This window comes from Pinus tabuliformis, chromosome 2_1 (genome assembly GCF_031772625.1).
Source record: "Pinus tabuliformis cultivar Carrire ecotype Pingquan chromosome 2_1, CPIR1, whole genome shotgun sequence".
Lineage (NCBI taxonomy): Eukaryota > Viridiplantae > Streptophyta > Pinopsida > Pinales > Pinaceae > Pinus > Pinus tabuliformis.
In genome coordinates this window covers 609,419,532-609,438,443 of record NC_142299.1, presented here as the reverse complement: position 1 = coordinate 609,438,443, position 18,912 = coordinate 609,419,532, and the positions used below count along the sequence as shown (strand labels likewise).

The window sequence follows — 18,912 nt, the reverse complement described above, 5'->3', positions numbered from 1 at the left end:
GCAGTCCTTTTCGTTCCTTTTTAGACTCCTTAACAGAAAAGGTCCATCTGAGCACTTGTCACTTCAGGCTCATTAAAAATCGAAGGCGACTAGAGTCATCTTTTGTTTTTTCTCGACTCTTAAAAATTGAAAAAACAAGTTGTGTCAAAGCGTCTAAAATTTATTTTAAACAGAATAATTATCACCCTTTCCTACTGTTAGACTCCGTCTCAACATGAGATTGATTCTTCTTCAAAACAGGGTTTTGAAGAAGAAATCATTAATGTGTTGTTTAAATTATGTAATTTGTTCTTCAGCTCTTCTTAAGACAGTAGCAAACTTCAAACTTCGGTCCCTGCACAAACACAGTTCAAAGCATCATTAGCAATCAGAGGCAAAAATCTATGTGGAGAAGATACCAATTGCAGCAGTATCAATTGCACAAGTTCATGGTGGTATTTTGAAAGATGGTTCACGGATGGTCATAAAGATGCAACACTTGCAAATAGGGACAATGATGCGTTATGGTCTTCGTAATCTTGCTTGATAGTTTATGGAGACACTAAAAGGGAACCTTGAAAAGAATAATTCAGACATATTGCATCACTTTCAAATTTGCCTTATGTTTCAGTGCCAAAAGCATTTATGCACCTGACTGGAAGGAAAGTACTAACAATGGAATTGCAAGTTGTTTTAGGCGATGCAACAATGAAGGATGGCATTCCTGACATAAAGTTCAGTAAGGTTCTTGGAAAAATCTGGTCAGTAGCCCTGAACTACCAATTTAAGATGCCTCCATACCTTACTTTGGTGTTGCGTTCTGTGGCTTCTTTAGAAGGTTTGGCACTAACAGTAGATCCCAATTTCAAAACATTTCAAGCAGCCTATCCATATGTTGTGCGCAGACTCCTTATTGATAATTCAACTCCTATGAGGAAGATACTTCACTCACTGGTATTTAGTGAAAGGAAGGAATTCCAGTGGTCTAGGCTTGCTTTGTTCATAAAGCTAGGGGAGCAACATGTTAAGAGAAGGGCTGCTCTAACGAGTGGGCATGGAGACCATGCTATAACTGATTCAGCTAAAAATGCAAATGGTTTAAATGCTGATCTGGCAAATACAGTTATAAAGCGTTTGTCAGCCAAAGATGGTGTTGTTCTACGAAGGCTGTTAGTAACTGCGGATACTTCATCGTTGGCACGCACTTTTGTCTCCATATATGCCACTACATTTCACAGGCATCTTGTAAGCAGCTTCAGAGATGTACTGTATGAATGGGGCACAAAAATTCTCAGGGGACAGAAAGATACCTCCTTACACCAAACAGCTGAAAACACCGGTCAAACAAACAGAATGGAGGGCACTGAAGCTAAATCCTTACAAATCTACGAAGACTTATGGAGAGATCGCCGAGTGAAGATAGTTTTTTACACAACACTTAAAAGTTGGAGCTTATCCTAATGTACAAAACTTGTTTGGAGAGCTTGGAATCAATCATAGATTACAGTGGAAGGAACACTCGATGATCTTTGCTCTCCCAAATAAACCTGGACAGTTTAGCCGTTTTGATTTCATGGAGGTTCTTCCAGCACCCTTGAACGGAATTTGGGCAATCCTAAAGAACAATGAGATGTTGACTTGGTCAGAGAAATTACGCTTTGCAGTTGGACTTTTGCCAGCAATAGTTGGGGGTCAAGCTTATGTTGAAGCCCAAGATGGCTTAACTGTCAAAGAGTGGATGCATAAGCAGGGTGTACCAGATCGAGTCAGCGATGAAGTATTTGTAGCAATGTCAAAAGCTTTAAATTTTATCAATCCCGAGGAGCTTTCAATGCAATGCATTTTGATAGCCTTGAACCGTTTCCTTCAGGAAAAACATGGATCAAAGATGGCTTTTCTAGATGGAAATCCGCCTGAGAGGTTATGCAAACCAATTGTTGATCATGTCCAATCCTTAGGTGGTCAGCTTCAGTTAAATTCTCGACTACAAAAGATTGAGCTTAATAATGATGGCACGGTGAAACACTTTCTTCTGGCTAATGGAGACATTGTTGAAGGAGATGTTTATGTATCAGCAATGCCTGTTGACATCTTAAAGCTTGTTTTACCCCAAGAGTGGAAAGAGGTTTCCTACTTTAAGAAACTGGAAAAGTTAGTAGGAGTTCCTGTAATCAACGTCCACATTTGGTTTGATAGAAAACTGAAAAACACATATGATCATTTATTGTTTAGCAGAAGTCCTATTCTTAGTGTGTATGCAGATATGTCTGTTACTTGCAAGGAATATTATGATCCAAATCGATCAATGCTGGAGCTTGTATTTGCACCTGCACAAGAATGGATTGGTCGCAGTGATGAGGACATTCTTGAAGCTACGCTTAAGGAACTCTCCAAACTATTTCCAGATGAAATTGCAGATGATGGATGTAAAGCAAAGGTTTTAAAGTATCATGTTGTTAAAACTCCAAGGTCCGTCTACAAGACAGTACCCAATTGTGAACCTTGTCGTCCTCTGCAGAGGTCGCCTATTAAGGGATTTTATTTATCTGGTGATTATACGAAGCAGAAATATTTAGCATCAATGGAAGGTGCAGTGCTGTCAGGGAAGCTTTGTGCTCAGGCTATTTTACAGGACCATAGCTTACTTGCAGTTCAAGCTGGACAGAATGAAGTGGTTGAAGCAACCTTTGCATAGTGCAATCAAAGGTGATTTTGTGTGGGCAATATGCTGATTTATCCAATCAGCAAATGCCATTGAAGGGGGAAGTGCAAATGGCAATCTTCTGGCAGTTTGACCCGTATTTTAGTAAAATAGCCAACGCATTTCCAGATTTGGGGGAGCAGTTGCAAACTGGCACACAAGATTCGATTATCTTCAGCAAATGGGATTGACACCTGCCCTTCACTTCAGCCACCTGCAAACACCTGTTACCAGATGCATAAGAGTCTGCGCTCCAATTGTTAGGCTTTTTGGTTAGAGATATACGAGGGGATAGTTATTACATGTTCTATTAATGGAATTCAAGTGAGACAGCGCAGGAGTTTTTGATTTCAAGAGAAACACATTTGCTATTTCGATACTTAATCTTGATTTCATGAGATTTTGCTCCAGATTTTGTCTCCTAATCATCAGCAGATTTAGGGGAGCACTGTTCTGTTTATGGAATGGATGTAACGCTTTTAGGTTAATTTTTGTAGTGCTAGTTAAAAGAGCGCCCCTGTTTTGGGCAGCATTTTTATTATTTGTATTTAAAAATAATCATTAGAGAGTTTTGGAAGAAGGAGTGAGAGTTAGAGAGTTTTTTCTGAGTGCTGAGAGCTGGAGGCGTAGCAGAGCTTCAATGTACAGTTTTCTGCAGAGAATTTAATGGAATTTCACAGCTCTGTTTGCTGAGATTCATGTGGTATGTTGATTTAGCATAAGTTTTTCCCTTTGTCTCATATGTAATCAGTTATATTCCATTTCATTTCATGACCCTTTCAAGCTGAACAAATGAAGTGATTAGGTAGGAATTCATAGTATTATATGCTCCTCCTATAAGTTTGTTCGCATTCGATGTTTTCTACTGTTTAAGGAGGATTCAGAGTTATTGTCTGCCCTCCTTAACTCCTCACCAGTCTTGCCATCCCGTTTGAAACCAGATTTGGTGTTAAATTGCATGCCTACCTTGCCTCTGTTGATAACCTATGTAGTCATTATATTTCTCTGTTTGAAGCTGTGATTTTGCCCATGTAGCCCAGAAAAGCCCCGTCATTCCATTAAAAAAACCAAAAATCATTAAATCAAACCCCCTATCAATTTACTAGCCTAAAATCCTTATTCTTAATTGGTCAGCCTAATCATATTGAAAGATCTATCGAATCTGACCCGAGAGAGCCTTCTCATACCTCGTAGGGCTAGCTACGAGGTGAAATGGTTTGATGTAGCCTTGAAGGTTTACCTTCCTCAGCCTAGGGTGAAATCTCAAGCGCTAACATATTGGCGACCATACTGGGGAGAACATCTAATCCTTTGCTCATTGATGTGTTTGTTTCATAAGTCTTAGACGGAGCCTGAAGTTACGCCAGAAGCCTTCGAAAACGCTCTTGTTTTACATCAGCGTTAGTAGATAAACGCTGCTTCAGTCAATCTCCGTGAGCTTGTGAATACGAACACTTCATTTGCATTTTTACCCCAGTACATATATCAAGTTCAGATCTGATTGTTGATAGTGGACAACGATCAGACACTTGAAAGGCTGAATCATTCACCTGGCGACTCCAACTCGATCCAGACATTCCAGTGCCTGTTGATATGTTCATGCAATGGTAGGGTATGTGGCAGACCCTGCACTTTGTGAAGTTCTAGATGGAGTTAGAGAGATGTTAGCAGGTATTGAAATTAATGAAGAATTTTTCAGTATTTTCTTTCAATGTGTGAAATCTCCGAAGCTTCATCTTGAAGGCAAAACTAGATTTTATGAGTTAGTTGTTGAAAGAGTTGAAAATGAGATTCAGTATCTCGATGAGCAAATTCAGTCATATGATTTCCAAGACCCTAAAAAGTTCTTGGAAATCCTTCTTCCTTCGAAACAAGCAACAACAGATTTGCCTATAGAGGTATACATTGACAATGTGCAGCTGGAAGTATGTATTGCAGAGTTGGGGCAGCCAACAGAGTCCGGCTTCCGTGATCCTATTGCGGCATACATGGACACATTTTTCAGCTTGATTGACCGATCGGGCTGTCTTCTCGGTGACCGGGATCAGTATGTGCATGAAGGGCTGCCAGCAATTGCATCTGTGACTTCGTGGCAGCATTCTCAAGCGGCTTCATTTCCAGGTTTACTAGCATGGTTAATTTGGCATTATCGCATTACCTGATCTATTGTTTGTACAGCAGATTAGAATAGGTTATGTACATAAATAAGCAGCCACAAGGGCAGCATCTTGTTTTAGTTTGCTTGAAGATTGTTTGAGTTCAGTTTCAGTGTGAAAATAAGTCTTCAGCTGTGTTGATTTGTTGATGATGACTCCATTGCCCAATGGTGGAGGCACGGTCTGCTCTCCCAAAGTTCTGCGGTTCTTGGCACCTCCAGGAAGCTGCAGCTGCCATCCCAAGTGGAGCCAATGTTAGACTCCGTCTCAACATGAGATTGATTCTTCTTCAAAACAGGGTTTTGAAGAAGAAATCATTAATGTGCTGTTTAAATTATGTAATTTGTTCTTCAGCTCTTCTTAAGACAGCAGCAAACTTCAAACTCCGGTCCCTGCACAAACACAGTTCAAAGCATCATTAGCAATCAGAGGCAAAAATCTATGTGGAGAAGATACCAATTGCAGCAGTATCAATTGCACAAGTTCATGGTGGTATTTTGAAAGATGGTTCACGGATGGTCATAAAGATGCAACACTTGCAAATAGGGACAATGATGCGTTACGGTCTTCGTAATCTTGCTTGATAGTTTATGGAGACACTAAAAGGGAACCTTGAAAAGAATAATTCAGACATATTGCATCACTTTCAAATTTGCCTTATGTTTCAGTGCCAAAAGCATTTATGCACCTGACTGGAAGGAAAGTACTAACAATGGAATTGCAAGTTGTTTTAGGCGATGCAACAATGAAGGATGGCATTCCTGACATAAAGTTCAGTAAGGTTCTTGGAAAAATCTGGTCAGTAGCCCTGAACTACCAATTTAAGATGCCTCCATACCTTACTTTGGTGTTGCGTTCTGTGGCTTCTTTAGAAGGTTTGGCACTAACAGTAGATCCCAATTTCAAAACATTTCAAGCAGCCTATCCATATGTTGTGCGCAGACTCCTTATTGATAATTCAACTCCTATGAGGAAGATACTTCACTCACTGGTATTTAGTGAAAGGAAGGAATTCCAGTGGTCTAGGCTTGCTTTGTTCATAAAGCTAGGGGAGCAACATGTTAAGAGAAGGGCTGCTCTAACGAGTGGGCATGGAGACCATGCTATAACTGATTCAGCTAAAAATGCAAATGGTTTAAATGCTGATCTGGCAAATACAGTTATAAAGCGTTTGTCAGCCAAAGATGGTGCTGTTCTACGAAGGCTGTTAGTAACTGCGGATACTTCATCGTTGGCACGCACTTTTGTCTCCATATATGCCACTACATTTCACAGGCATCTTGTAAGCAGCTTCAGAGATGTACTGTATGAATGGGGCACAAAAATTCTCAGGGGACAGAAAGATACCTCCTTACACCAAACAGCTGAAAACACCGGTCAAACAAACAGAATGGAGGGCACTGAAGCTAAATCCTTACAAATCTACGAAGACTTATGGAGAGATCGCCGAGTGAAGATAGTTTTTTACACAACACTTAAAAGTTGGAGCTTATCCTAATGTACAAAACTTGTTTGGAGAGCTTGGAATCAATCATAGATTACAGTGGAAGGAACACTCGATGATCTTTGCTCTCCCAAATAAACCTGGACAGTTTAGCCGTTTTGATTTCATGGAGGTTCTTCCAGCACCCTTGAACGGAATTTGGGCAATCCTAAAGAACAATGAGATGTTGACTTGGTCAGAGAAATTACGCTTTGCAGTTGGACTTTTGCCAGCAATAGTTGGGGGTCAAGCTTATGTTGAAGCCCAAGATGGCTTAACTGTCAAAGAGTGGATGCATAAGCAGGGTGTACCAGATCGAGTCAGCGATGAAGTATTTGTAGCAATGTCAAAAGCTTTAAATTTTATCAATCCCGAGGAGCTTTCAATGCAATGCATTTTGATAGCCTTGAACCGTTTCCTTCAGGAAAAACATGGATCAAAGATGGCTTTTCTAGATGGAAATCCGCCTGAGAGGTTATGCAAACCAATTGTTGATCATGTCCAATCCTTAGGTGGTCAGCTTCAGTTAAATTCTCGACTACAAAAGATTGAGCTTAATAATGATGGCACGGTGAAACACTTTCTTCTGGCTAATGGAGACATTGTTGAAGGAGATGTTTATGTATCAGCAATGCCTGTTGACATCTTAAAGCTTGTTTTACCCCAAGAGTGGAAAGAGGTTTCCTACTTTAAGAAACTGGAAAAGTTAGTAGGAGTTCCTGTAATCAACGTCCACATTTGGTTTGATAGAAAACTGAAAAACACATATGATCATTTATTGTTTAGCAGAAGTCCTATTCTTAGTGTGTATGCAGATATGTCTGTTACTTGCAAGGAATATTATGATCCAAATCGATCAATGCTGGAGCTTGTATTTGCACCTGCACAAGAATGGATTGGTCGCAGTGATGAGGACATTCTTGAAGCTACGCTTAAGGAACTCTCCAAACTATTTCCAGATGAAATTGCAGATGATGGATGTAAAGCAAAGGTTTTAAAGTATCATGTTGTTAAAACTCCAAGGTCCGTCTACAAGACAGTACCCAATTGTGAACCTTGTCGTCCTCTGCAGAGGTCGCCTATTAAGGGATTTTATTTATCTGGTGATTATACGAAGCAGAAATATTTAGCATCAATGGAAGGTGCAGTGCTGTCAGGGAAGCTTTGTGCTCAGGCTATTTTACAGGACCATAGCTTACTTGCAGTTCAAGCTGGACAGAATGAAGTGGTTGAAGCAACCTTTGCATAGTGCAATCAAAGGTGATTTTGTGTGGGCAATATGCTGATTTATCCAATCAGCAAATGCCATTGAAGGGGGAAGTGCAAATGGCAATCTTCTGGCAGTTTGACCCGTATTTTAGTAAAATAGCCAACGCATTTCCAGATTTGGGGGAGCAGTTGCAAACTGGCACACAAGATTCGATTATCTTCAGCAAATGGGATTGACACCTGCCCTTCACTTCAGCCACCTGCAAACACCTGTTACCAGATGCATAAGAGTCTGCGCTCCAATTGTTAGGCTTTTTGGTTAGAGATATACGAGGGGATAGTTATTACATGTTCTATTAATGGAATTCAAGTGAGACAGCGCAGGAGTTTTTGATTTCAAGAGAAACACATTTGCTATTTCGATACTTAATCTTGATTTCATGAGATTTTGCTCCAGATTTTGTCTCCTAATCATCAGCAGATTTAGGGGAGCACTGTTCTATTTATGGAATGGATGTAACGCTTTTAGGTTAATTTTTGTAGTGCTAGTTAAAAGAGCGCCCCTGTTTTGGGCAGCATTTTTATTATTTGTATTTAAAAATAATCATTAGAGAGTTTTGGAAGAAGGAGTGAGAGTTAGAGAGTTTTTTCTGAGTGCTGAGAGCTGGAGGCGTAGCAGAGCTTCAATGTACAGTTTTCTGCAGAGAATTTAATGGAATTTCACAGCTCTGTTTGCTGAGATTCATGTGGTATGTTGATTTAGCATAAGTTTTTCCCTTTGTCTCATATGTAATCAGTTATATTCCATTTCATTTCATGACCCTTTCAAGCTGAACAAATGAAGTGATTAGGTAGGAATTCATAGTATTATATGCTCCTCCTATAAGTTTGTTCGCATTCGATGTTTTCTACTGTTTAAGGAGGATTCAGAGTTATTGTCTGCCCTCCTTAACTCCTCACCAGTCTTGCCATCCCGTTTGAAACCAGATTTGGTGTTAAATTGCATGCCTACCTTGCCTCTGTTGATAACCTATGTAGTCATTATATTTCTCTGTTTGAAGCTGTGATTTTGCCCATGTAGCCCAGAAAAGCCCCGTCATTCCATTAAAAAAACCAAAAATCATTAAATCAAACCCCCTATCAATTTACTAGCCTAAAATCCTTATTCTTAATTGGTCAGCCTAATCATATTGAAAGATCTATCGAATCTGACCCGAGAGAGCCTTCTCATACCTCGTAGGGCTAGCTACGAGGTGAAATGGTTTGATGTAGCCTTGAAGGTTTACCTTCCTCAGCCTAGGGTGAAATCTCAAGCGCTAACATATTGGCGACCATACTGGGGAGAACATCTAATCCTTTGCTCATTGATGTGTTTGTTTCATAAGTCTTAGACGGAGCCTGAAGTTACGCCAGAAGCCTTCGAAAACGCTCTTGTTTTACATCAGCGTTAGTAGATAAACGCTGCTTCAGTCAATCTCCGTGAGCTTGTGAATACGAACACTTCATTTGCATTTTTACCCCAGTACATATATCAAGTTCATATCTGATTGTTGATAGTGGACAACGATCAGACACTTGAAAGGCTGAATCATTCACCTGGCGACTCCAACTCGATCCAGACATTCCAGTGCCTGTTGATATGTTCATGCAATGGTAGGGTATGTGGCAGACCCTGCACTTTGTGAAGTTCTAGATGGAGTTAGAGAGATGTTAGCAGGTATTGAAATTAATGAAGAATTTTTCAGTATTTTCTTTCAATGTGTGAAATCTCCGAAGCTTCATCTTGAAGGCAAAACTAGATTTTATGAGTTAGTTGTTGAAAGAGTTGAAAATGAGATTCAGTATCTCGATGAGCAAATTCAGTCATATGATTTCCAAGACCCTAAAAAGTTCTTGGAAATCCTTCTTCCTTCGAAACAAGCAACAACAGATTTGCCTATAGAGGTATACATTGACAATGTGCAGCTGGAAGTATGTATTGCAGAGTTGGGGCAGCCAACAGAGTCCGGCGTCCGTGATCCTATTGCGGCCTACATGGACACATTTTTCAGCTTGATTGACCGATCGGGCTGTCTTCTCGGTGACCGGGCTCAGTATGTGCATGAAGGGCTGCCAGCAATTGCATCTGTGACTTCGTGGCAGCATTCTCAAGCGGCTTCATTTCCAGGTTTACTAGCATGGTTAATTTGGCATTATCGCATTACCTGATCTATTGTTTGTACAGCAGATTAGAATAGGTTTTGTACATAAATAAGCAGCCATAAGGGCAGCATCTTGTTTTAGTTTGCTTGAAGATTGTTTGAGTTCAGTTTCAGTGTGAAAATAAGTCTTCAGCTGTGTTGATTTGTTGATGATGACTCCATTGCCCAATGGTGGAGGCACGGTCTGCTCTCCCAAAGTTCTGCGGTTCTTGGCACCTCCAGGAAGCTGCAGCTGCCATCCCAAGTGGAGCCAATGTTAGACTCCGTCTCAACATGAGATTGATTCTTCTTCAAAACAGGGTTTTGAAGAAGAAATCATTAATGTGCTGTTTAAATTATGTAATTTGTTCTTCAGCTCTTCTTAAGACAGCAGCAAACTTCAAACTCCGGTCCCTGCACAAACACAGTTCAAAGCATCATTAGCAATCAGAGGCAAAAATCTATGTGGAGAAGATACCAATTGCAGCAGTATCAATTGCACAAGTTCATGGTGGTATTTTGAAAGATGGTTCACGGATGGTCATAAAGATGCAACACTTGCAAATAGGGACAATGATGCGTTACGGTCTTCGTAATCTTGCTTGATAGTTTATGGAGACACTAAAAGGGAACCTTGAAAAGAATAATTCAGACATATTGCATCACTTTCAAATTTGCCTTATGTTTCAGTGCCAAAAGCATTTATGCACCTGACTGGAAGGAAAGTACTAACAATGGAATTGCAAGTTGTTTTAGGCGATGCAACAATGAAGGATGGCATTCCTGACATAAAGTTCAGTAAGGTTCTTGGAAAAATCTGGTCAGTAGCCCTGAACTACCAATTTAAGATGCCTCCATACCTTACTTTGGTGTTGCGTTCTGTGGCTTCTTTAGAAGGTTTGGCACTAACAGTAGATCCCAATTTCAAAACATTTCAAGCAGCCTATCCATATGTTGTGCGCAGACTCCTTATTGATAATTCAACTCCTATGAGGAAGATACTTCACTCACTGGTATTTAGTGAAAGGAAGGAATTCCAGTGGTCTAGGCTTGCTTTGTTCATAAAGCTAGGGGAGCAACATGTTAAGAGAAGGGCTGCTCTAACGAGTGGGCATGGAGACCATGCTATAACTGATTCAGCTAAAAATGCAAATGGTTTAAATGCTGATCTGGCAAATACAGTTATAAAGCGTTTGTCAGCCAAAGATGGTGCTGTTCTACGAAGGCTGTTAGTAACTGCGGATACTTCATCGTTGGCACGCACTTTTGTCTCCATATATGCCACTACATTTCACAGGCATCTTGTAAGCAGCTTCAGAGATGTACTGTATGAATGGGGCACAAAAATTCTCAGGGGACAGAAAGATACCTCCTTACACCAAACAGCTGAAAACACCGGTCAAACAAACAGAATGGAGGGCACTGAAGCTAAATCCTTACAAATCTACGAAGACTTATGGAGAGATCGCCGAGTGAAGATAGTTTTTTACACAACACTTAAAAGTTGGAGCTTATCCTAATGTACAAAACTTGTTTGGAGAGCTTGGAATCAATCATAGATTACAGTGGAAGGAACACTCGATGATCTTTGCTCTCCCAAATAAACCTGGACAGTTTAGCCGTTTTGATTTCATGGAGGTTCTTCCAGCACCCTTGAACGGAATTTGGGCAATCCTAAAGAACAATGAGATGTTGACTTGGTCAGAGAAATTACGCTTTGCAGTTGGACTTTTGCCAGCAATAGTTGGGGGTCAAGCTTATGTTGAAGCCCAAGATGGCTTAACTGTCAAAGAGTGGATGCATAAGCAGGGTGTACCAGATCGAGTCAGCGATGAAGTATTTGTAGCAATGTCAAAAGCTTTAAATTTTATCAATCCCGAGGAGCTTTCAATGCAATGCATTTTGATAGCCTTGAACCGTTTCCTTCAGGAAAAACATGGATCAAAGATGGCTTTTCTAGATGGAAATCCGCCTGAGAGGTTATGCAAACCAATTGTTGATCATGTCCAATCCTTAGGTGGTCAGCTTCAGTTAAATTCTCGACTACAAAAGATTGAGCTTAATAATGATGGCACGGTGAAACACTTTCTTCTGGCTAATGGAGACATTGTTGAAGGAGATGTTTATGTATCAGCAATGCCTGTTGACATCTTAAAGCTTGTTTTACCCCAAGAGTGGAAAGAGGTTTCCTACTTTAAGAAACTGGAAAAGTTAGTAGGAGTTCCTGTAATCAACGTCCACATTTGGTTTGATAGAAAACTGAAAAACACATATGATCATTTATTGTTTAGCAGAAGTCCTATTCTTAGTGTGTATGCAGATATGTCTGTTACTTGCAAGGAATATTATGATCCAAATCGATCAATGCTGGAGCTTGTATTTGCACCTGCACAAGAATGGATTGGTCGCAGTGATGAGGACATTCTTGAAGCTACGCTTAAGGAACTCTCCAAACTATTTCCAGATGAAATTGCAGATGATGGATGTAAAGCAAAGGTTTTAAAGTATCATGTTGTTAAAACTCCAAGGTCCGTCTACAAGACAGTACCCAATTGTGAACCTTGTCGTCCTCTGCAGAGGTCGCCTATTAAGGGATTTTATTTATCTGGTGATTATACGAAGCAGAAATATTTAGCATCAATGGAAGGTGCAGTGCTGTCAGGGAAGCTTTGTGCTCAGGCTATTTTACAGGACCATAGCTTACTTGCAGTTCAAGCTGGACAGAATGAAGTGGTTGAAGCAACCTTTGCATAGTGCAATCAAAGGTGATTTTGTGTGGGCAATATGCTGATTTATCCAATCAGCAAATGCCATTGAAGGGGGAAGTGCAAATGGCAATCTTCTGGCAGTTTGACCCGTATTTTAGTAAAATAGCCAACGCATTTCCAGATTTGGGGGAGCAGTTGCAAACTGGCACACAAGATTCGATTATCTTCAGCAAATGGGATTGACACCTGCCCTTCACTTCAGCCACCTGCAAACACCTGTTACCAGATGCATAAGAGTCTGCGCTCCAATTGTTAGGCTTTTTGGTTAGAGATATACGAGGGGATAGTTATTACATGTTCTATTAATGGAATTCAAGTGAGACAGCGCAGGAGTTTTTGATTTCAAGAGAAACACATTTGCTATTTCGATACTTAATCTTGATTTCATGAGATTTTGCTCCAGATTTTGTCTCCTAATCATCAGCAGATTTAGGGGAGCACTGTTCTGTTTATGGAATGGATGTAACGCTTTTAGGTTAATTTTTGTAGTGCTAGTTAAAAGAGCGCCCCTGTTTTGGGCAGCATTTTTATTATTTGTATTTAAAAATAATCATTAGAGAGTTTTGGAAGAAGGAGTGAGAGTTAGAGAGTTTTTTCTGAGTGCTGAGAGCTGGAGGCGTAGCAGAGCTTCAATGTACAGTTTTCTGCAGAGAATTTAATGGAATTTCACAGCTCTGTTTGCTGAGATTCATGTGGTATGTTGATTTAGCATAAGTTTTTCCCTTTGTCTCATATGTAATCAGTTATATTCCATTTCATTTCATGACCCTTTCAAGCTGAACAAATGAAGTGATTAGGTAGGAATTCATAGTATTATATGCTCCTCCTATAAGTTTGTTCGCATTCGATGTTTTCTACTGTTTAAGGAGGATTCAGAGTTATTGTCTGCCCTCCTTAACTCCTCACCAGTCTTGCCATCCCGTTTGAAACCAGATTTGGTGTTAAATTGCATGCCTACCTTGCCTCTGTTGATAACCTATGTAGTCATTATATTTCTCTGTTTGAAGCTGTGATTTTGCCCATGTAGCCCAGAAAAGCCCCGTCATTCCATTAAAAAAACCAAAAATCATTAAATCAAACCCCCTATCAATTTACTAGCCTAAAATCCTTATTCTTAATTGGTCAGCCTAATCATATTGAAAGATCTATCGAATCTGACCCGAGAGAGCCTTCTCATACCTCGTAGGGCTAGCTACGAGGTGAAATGGTTTGATGTAGCCTTGAAGGTTTACCTTCCTCAGCCTAGGGTGAAATCTCAAGCGCTAACATATTGGCGACCATACTGGGGAGAACATCTAATCCTTTGCTCATTGATGTGTTTGTTTCATAAGTCTTAGACGGAGCCTGAAGTTACGCCAGAAGCCTTCGAAAACGCTCTTGTTTTACATCAGCGTTAGTAGATAAACGCTGCTTCAGTCAATCTCCGTGAGCTTGTGAATACGAACACTTCATTTGCATTTTTACCCCAGTACATATATCAAGTTCAGATCTGATTGTTGATAGTGGACAACGATCAGACACTTGAAAGGCTGAATCATTCACCTGGCGACTCCAACTCGATCCAGACATTCCAGTGCCTGTTGATATGTTCATGCAATGGTAGGGTATGTGGCAGACCCTGCACTTTGTGAAGTTCTAGATGGAGTTAGAGAGATGTTAGCAGGTATTGAAATTAATGAAGAATTTTTCAGTATTTTCTTTCAATGTGTGAAATCTCCGAAGCTTCATCTTGAAGGCAAAACTAGATTTTATGAGTTAGTTGTTGAAAGAGTTGAAAATGAGATTCAGTATCTCGATGAGCAAATTCAGTCATATGATTTCCAAGACCCTAAAAAGTTCTTGGAAATCCTTCTTCCTTCGAAACAAGCAACAACAGATTTGCCTATAGAGGTATACATTGACAATGTGCAGCTGGAAGTATGTATTGCAGAGTTGGGGCAGCCAACAGAGTCCGGCGTCCGTGATCCTATTGCGGCCTACATGGACACATTTTTCAGCTTGATTGACCGATCGGGCTGTCTTCTCGGTGACCGGGCTCAGTATGTGCATGAAGGGCTGCCAGCAATTGCATCTGTGACTTCGTGGCAGCATTCTCAAGCGGCTTCATTTCCAGGTTTACTAGCATGGTTAATTTGGCATTATCGCATTACCTGATCTATTGTTTGTACAGCAGATTAGAATAGGTTTTGTACATAAATAAGCAGCCATAAGGGCAGCATCTTGTTTTAGTTTGCTTGAAGATTGTTTGAGTTCAGTTTCAGTGTGAAAATAAGTCTTCAGCTGTGTTGATTTGTTGATGATGACTCCATTGCCCAATGGTGGAGGCACGGTCTGCTCTCCCAAAGTTCTGCGGTTCTTGGCACCTCCAGGAAGCTGCAGCTGCCATCCCAAGTGGAGCCAATGTTAGACTCCGTCTCAACATGAGATTGATTCTTCTTCAAAACAGGGTTTTGAAGAAGAAATCATTAATGTGCTGTTTAAATTATGTAATTTGTTCTTCAGCTCTTCTTAAGACAGCAGCAAACTTCAAACTCCGGTCCCTGCACAAACACAGTTCAAAGCATCATTAGCAATCAGAGGCAAAAATCTATGTGGAGAAGATACCAATTGCAGCAGTATCAATTGCACAAGTTCATGGTGGTATTTTGAAAGATGGTTCACGGATGGTCATAAAGATGCAACACTTGCAAATAGGGACAATGATGCGTTACGGTCTTCGTAATCTTGCTTGATAGTTTATGGAGACACTAAAAGGGAACCTTGAAAAGAATAATTCAGACATATTGCATCACTTTCAAATTTGCCTTATGTTTCAGTGCCAAAAGCATTTATGCACCTGACTGGAAGGAAAGTACTAACAATGGAATTGCAAGTTGTTTTAGGCGATGCAACAATGAAGGATGGCATTCCTGACATAAAGTTCAGTAAGGTTCTTGGAAAAATCTGGTCAGTAGCCCTGAACTACCAATTTAAGATGCCTCCATACCTTACTTTGGTGTTGCGTTCTGTGGCTTCTTTAGAAGGTTTGGCACTAACAGTAGATCCCAATTTCAAAACATTTCAAGCAGCCTATCCATATGTTGTGCGCAGACTCCTTATTGATAATTCAACTCCTATGAGGAAGATACTTCACTCACTGGTATTTAGTGAAAGGAAGGAATTCCAGTGGTCTAGGCTTGCTTTGTTCATAAAGCTAGGGGAGCAACATGTTAAGAGAAGGGCTGCTCTAACGAGTGGGCATGGAGACCATGCTATAACTGATTCAGCTAAAAATGCAAATGGTTTAAATGCTGATCTGGCAAATACAGTTATAAAGCGTTTGTCAGCCAAAGATGGTGCTGTTCTACGAAGGCTGTTAGTAACTGCGGATACTTCATCGTTGGCACGCACTTTTGTCTCCATATATGCCACTACATTTCACAGGCATCTTGTAAGCAGCTTCAGAGATGTACTGTATGAATGGGGCACAAAAATTCTCAGGGGACAGAAAGATACCTCCTTACACCAAACAGCTGAAAACACCGGTCAAACAAACAGAATGGAGGGCACTGAAGCTAAATCCTTACAAATCTACGAAGACTTATGGAGAGATCGCCGAGTGAAGATAGTTTTTTACACAACACTTAAAAGTTGGAGCTTATCCTAATGTACAAAACTTGTTTGGAGAGCTTGGAATCAATCATAGATTACAGTGGAAGGAACACTCGATGATCTTTGCTCTCCCAAATAAACCTGGACAGTTTAGCCGTTTTGATTTCATGGAGGTTCTTCCAGCACCCTTGAACGGAATTTGGGCAATCCTAAAGAACAATGAGATGTTGACTTGGTCAGAGAAATTACGCTTTGCAGTTGGACTTTTGCCAGCAATAGTTGGGGGTCAAGCTTATGTTGAAGCCCAAGATGGCTTAACTGTCAAAGAGTGGATGCATAAGCAGGGTGTACCAGATCGAGTCAGCGATGAAGTATTTGTAGCAATGTCAAAAGCTTTAAATTTTATCAATCCCGAGGAGCTTTCAATGCAATGCATTTTGATAGCCTTGAACCGTTTCCTTCAGGAAAAACATGGATCAAAGATGGCTTTTCTAGATGGAAATCCGCCTGAGAGGTTATGCAAACCAATTGTTGATCATGTCCAATCCTTAGGTGGTCAGCTTCAGTTAAATTCTCGACTACAAAAGATTGAGCTTAATAATGATGGCACGGTGAAACACTTTCTTCTGGCTAATGGAGACATTGTTGAAGGAGATGTTTATGTATCAGCAATGCCTGTTGACATCTTAAAGCTTGTTTTACCCCAAGAGTGGAAAGAGGTTTCCTACTTTAAGAAACTGGAAAAGTTAGTAGGAGTTCCTGTAATCAACGTCCACATTTGGTTTGATAGAAAACTGAAAAACACATATGATCATTTATTGTTTAGCAGAAGTCCTATTCTTAGTGTGTATGCAGATATGTCTGTTACTTGCAAGGAATATTATGATCCAAATCGATCAATGCTGGAGCTTGTATTTGCACCTGCACAAGAATGGATTGGTCGCAGTGATGAGGACATTCTTGAAGCTACGCTTAAGGAACTCTCCAAACTATTTCCAGATGAAATTGCAGATGATGGATGTAAAGCAAAGGTTTTAAAGTATCATGTTGTTAAAACTCCAAGGTCCGTCTACAAGACAGTACCCAATTGTGAACCTTGTCGTCCTCTGCAGAGGTCGCCTATTAAGGGATTTTATTTATCTGGTGATTATACGAAGCAGAAATATTTAGCATCAATGGAAGGTGCAGTGCTGTCAGGGAAGCTTTGTGCTCAGGCTATTTTACAGGACCATAGCTTACTTGCAGTTCAAGCTGGACAGAATGAAGTGGTTGAAGCAACCTTTGCATAGTGCAATCAAAGGTGATTTTGTGTGGGCAATATGCTGATTTATCCAATCAGCAAATGCCATTGAAGGGGGAAGTGCAAATGGCAATCTTCTGGCAGTTTGACCCGTATTTTAGTAAAATAGCCAACGCATTTCCAGATTTGGGGGAGCAGTTGCAAACTGGCACACAAGATTCGATTATCTTCAGCAAATGGGATTGACACTTGCCCTTCACTTCAGCCACCTGCAAACACCTGTTACCAGATGCATAAGAGTCTGCGCTCCAATTGTTAGGCTTTTTGGTTAGAGATATACGAGGGGATAGTTATTACATGTTCTATTAATGGAATTCAAGTGAGACAGCGCAGGAGTTTTTGATTTCAAGAGAAACACATTTGCTATTTCGATACTTAATCTTGATTTCATGAGATTTTGCTCCAGATTTTGTCTCCTAATCATCAGCAGATTTAGGGGAGCACTGTTCTGTTTATGGAATGGATGTAACGCTTTTAGGTTAATTTTTGTAGTGCTAGTTAAAAGAGCGCCCCTGTTTTGGGCAGCATTTTTATTATTTGTATTTAAAAATAATCATTAGAGAGTTTTGGAAGAAGGAGTGAGAGTTAGAGAGTTTTTTCTGAGTGCTGAGAGCTGGAGGCGTAGCAGAGCTTCAATGTACAGTTTTCTGCAGAGAATTTAATGGAATTTCACAGCTCTGTTTGCTGAGATTCATGTGGTATGTTGATTTAGCATAAGTTTTTCCCTTTGTCTCATATGTAATCAGTTATATTCCATTTCATTTCATGACCCTTTCAAGCTGAACAAATGAAGTGATTAGGTAGGAATTCATAGTATTATATGCTCCTCCTATAAGTTTGTTCGCATTCAATGTTTTCTACTATTTAAGGAGGATTCAGAGTTATTGTCTGCCCTCCTTAACTCCTCACCAGTCTTGCCATCCCGTTTGAAACCAGATTTGGTGTTAAATTGCATGCCTACCTTGCCTCTGTTGATAACCTATGTAGTCATTATATTTCTCTGTTTGAAGCTGTGATTTTGCCCATGTAGCCCAGAAAAGCCCCGTCATTCCATTAAAAAAACCAAAAATCATTAAATCAAACCCCCTATCAATTTACTAGCCTAAAATCCTTATTCTTAATTGGTCAGCCTAATCATATTGAAAGATCTATCGAATCTGACCCGAGAGAGCCTTCTCATACCTCGTAGGGCTAGCTACGAGGTGAAATGGTTTGATGTAGCCTTGAAGGTTTACCTTCCTCAGCCTAGGGTGAAATCTCAAGCGCTAACATATTTTCTCAAGATGGATCAGATTGCAAGAAGATATGCTCCCTTGAGCCGAGATCACATTCCAGGTTTTCCGAATAAGATGCCCAAGGTAGATTGGTCAAGGAATCTGCCCACATTTAACGCTGATGGTAAGAAGGACGTTGCTTTACATTTGATTAGATTTCATATGCATGTTCGCAAGTTAAAGATCAATTTTCCTGAGGACTGTCTGATGAAAATGTTTATGGCTACTCTGGAAGATGAAGCCCGATTCTGGTATGAAAGTTTGCCATCTG

General features: G+C 40.3%; 1 protein-coding gene and 3 pseudogenes across 1 annotated transcript; all 4 read left to right on the top strand.

The window, feature by feature from the left end:
* The first annotated feature begins 654 nt into the window (after positions 1-654).
* LOC149201979 (15-cis-phytoene desaturase, chloroplastic/chromoplastic pseudogene) lies at positions 655-2,743 on the top strand (annotated as a pseudogene).
* A 2,805-nt stretch (positions 2,744-5,548) lies between these two features.
* On the top strand, positions 5,549-7,637 carry LOC149201978 (15-cis-phytoene desaturase, chloroplastic/chromoplastic pseudogene; annotated as a pseudogene).
* Positions 7,638-10,442: 2,805 nt separating this feature from the next.
* LOC149201977 (15-cis-phytoene desaturase, chloroplastic/chromoplastic pseudogene) lies at positions 10,443-12,531 on the top strand (annotated as a pseudogene).
* Positions 12,532-16,106: 3,575 nt separating this feature from the next.
* Positions 16,107-17,422, top strand: LOC149201976 (15-cis-phytoene desaturase, chloroplastic/chromoplastic-like). The gene has a single exon (XM_089403066.1). The coding sequence runs from the start codon at positions 16,184-16,186 to the stop codon at positions 17,354-17,356; it is 1,173 nt and encodes a 390-aa protein (XP_089259192.1). The 5' UTR covers positions 16,107-16,183; the 3' UTR covers positions 17,357-17,422.
* Positions 17,423-18,912: the final 1,490 nt, after the last annotated feature.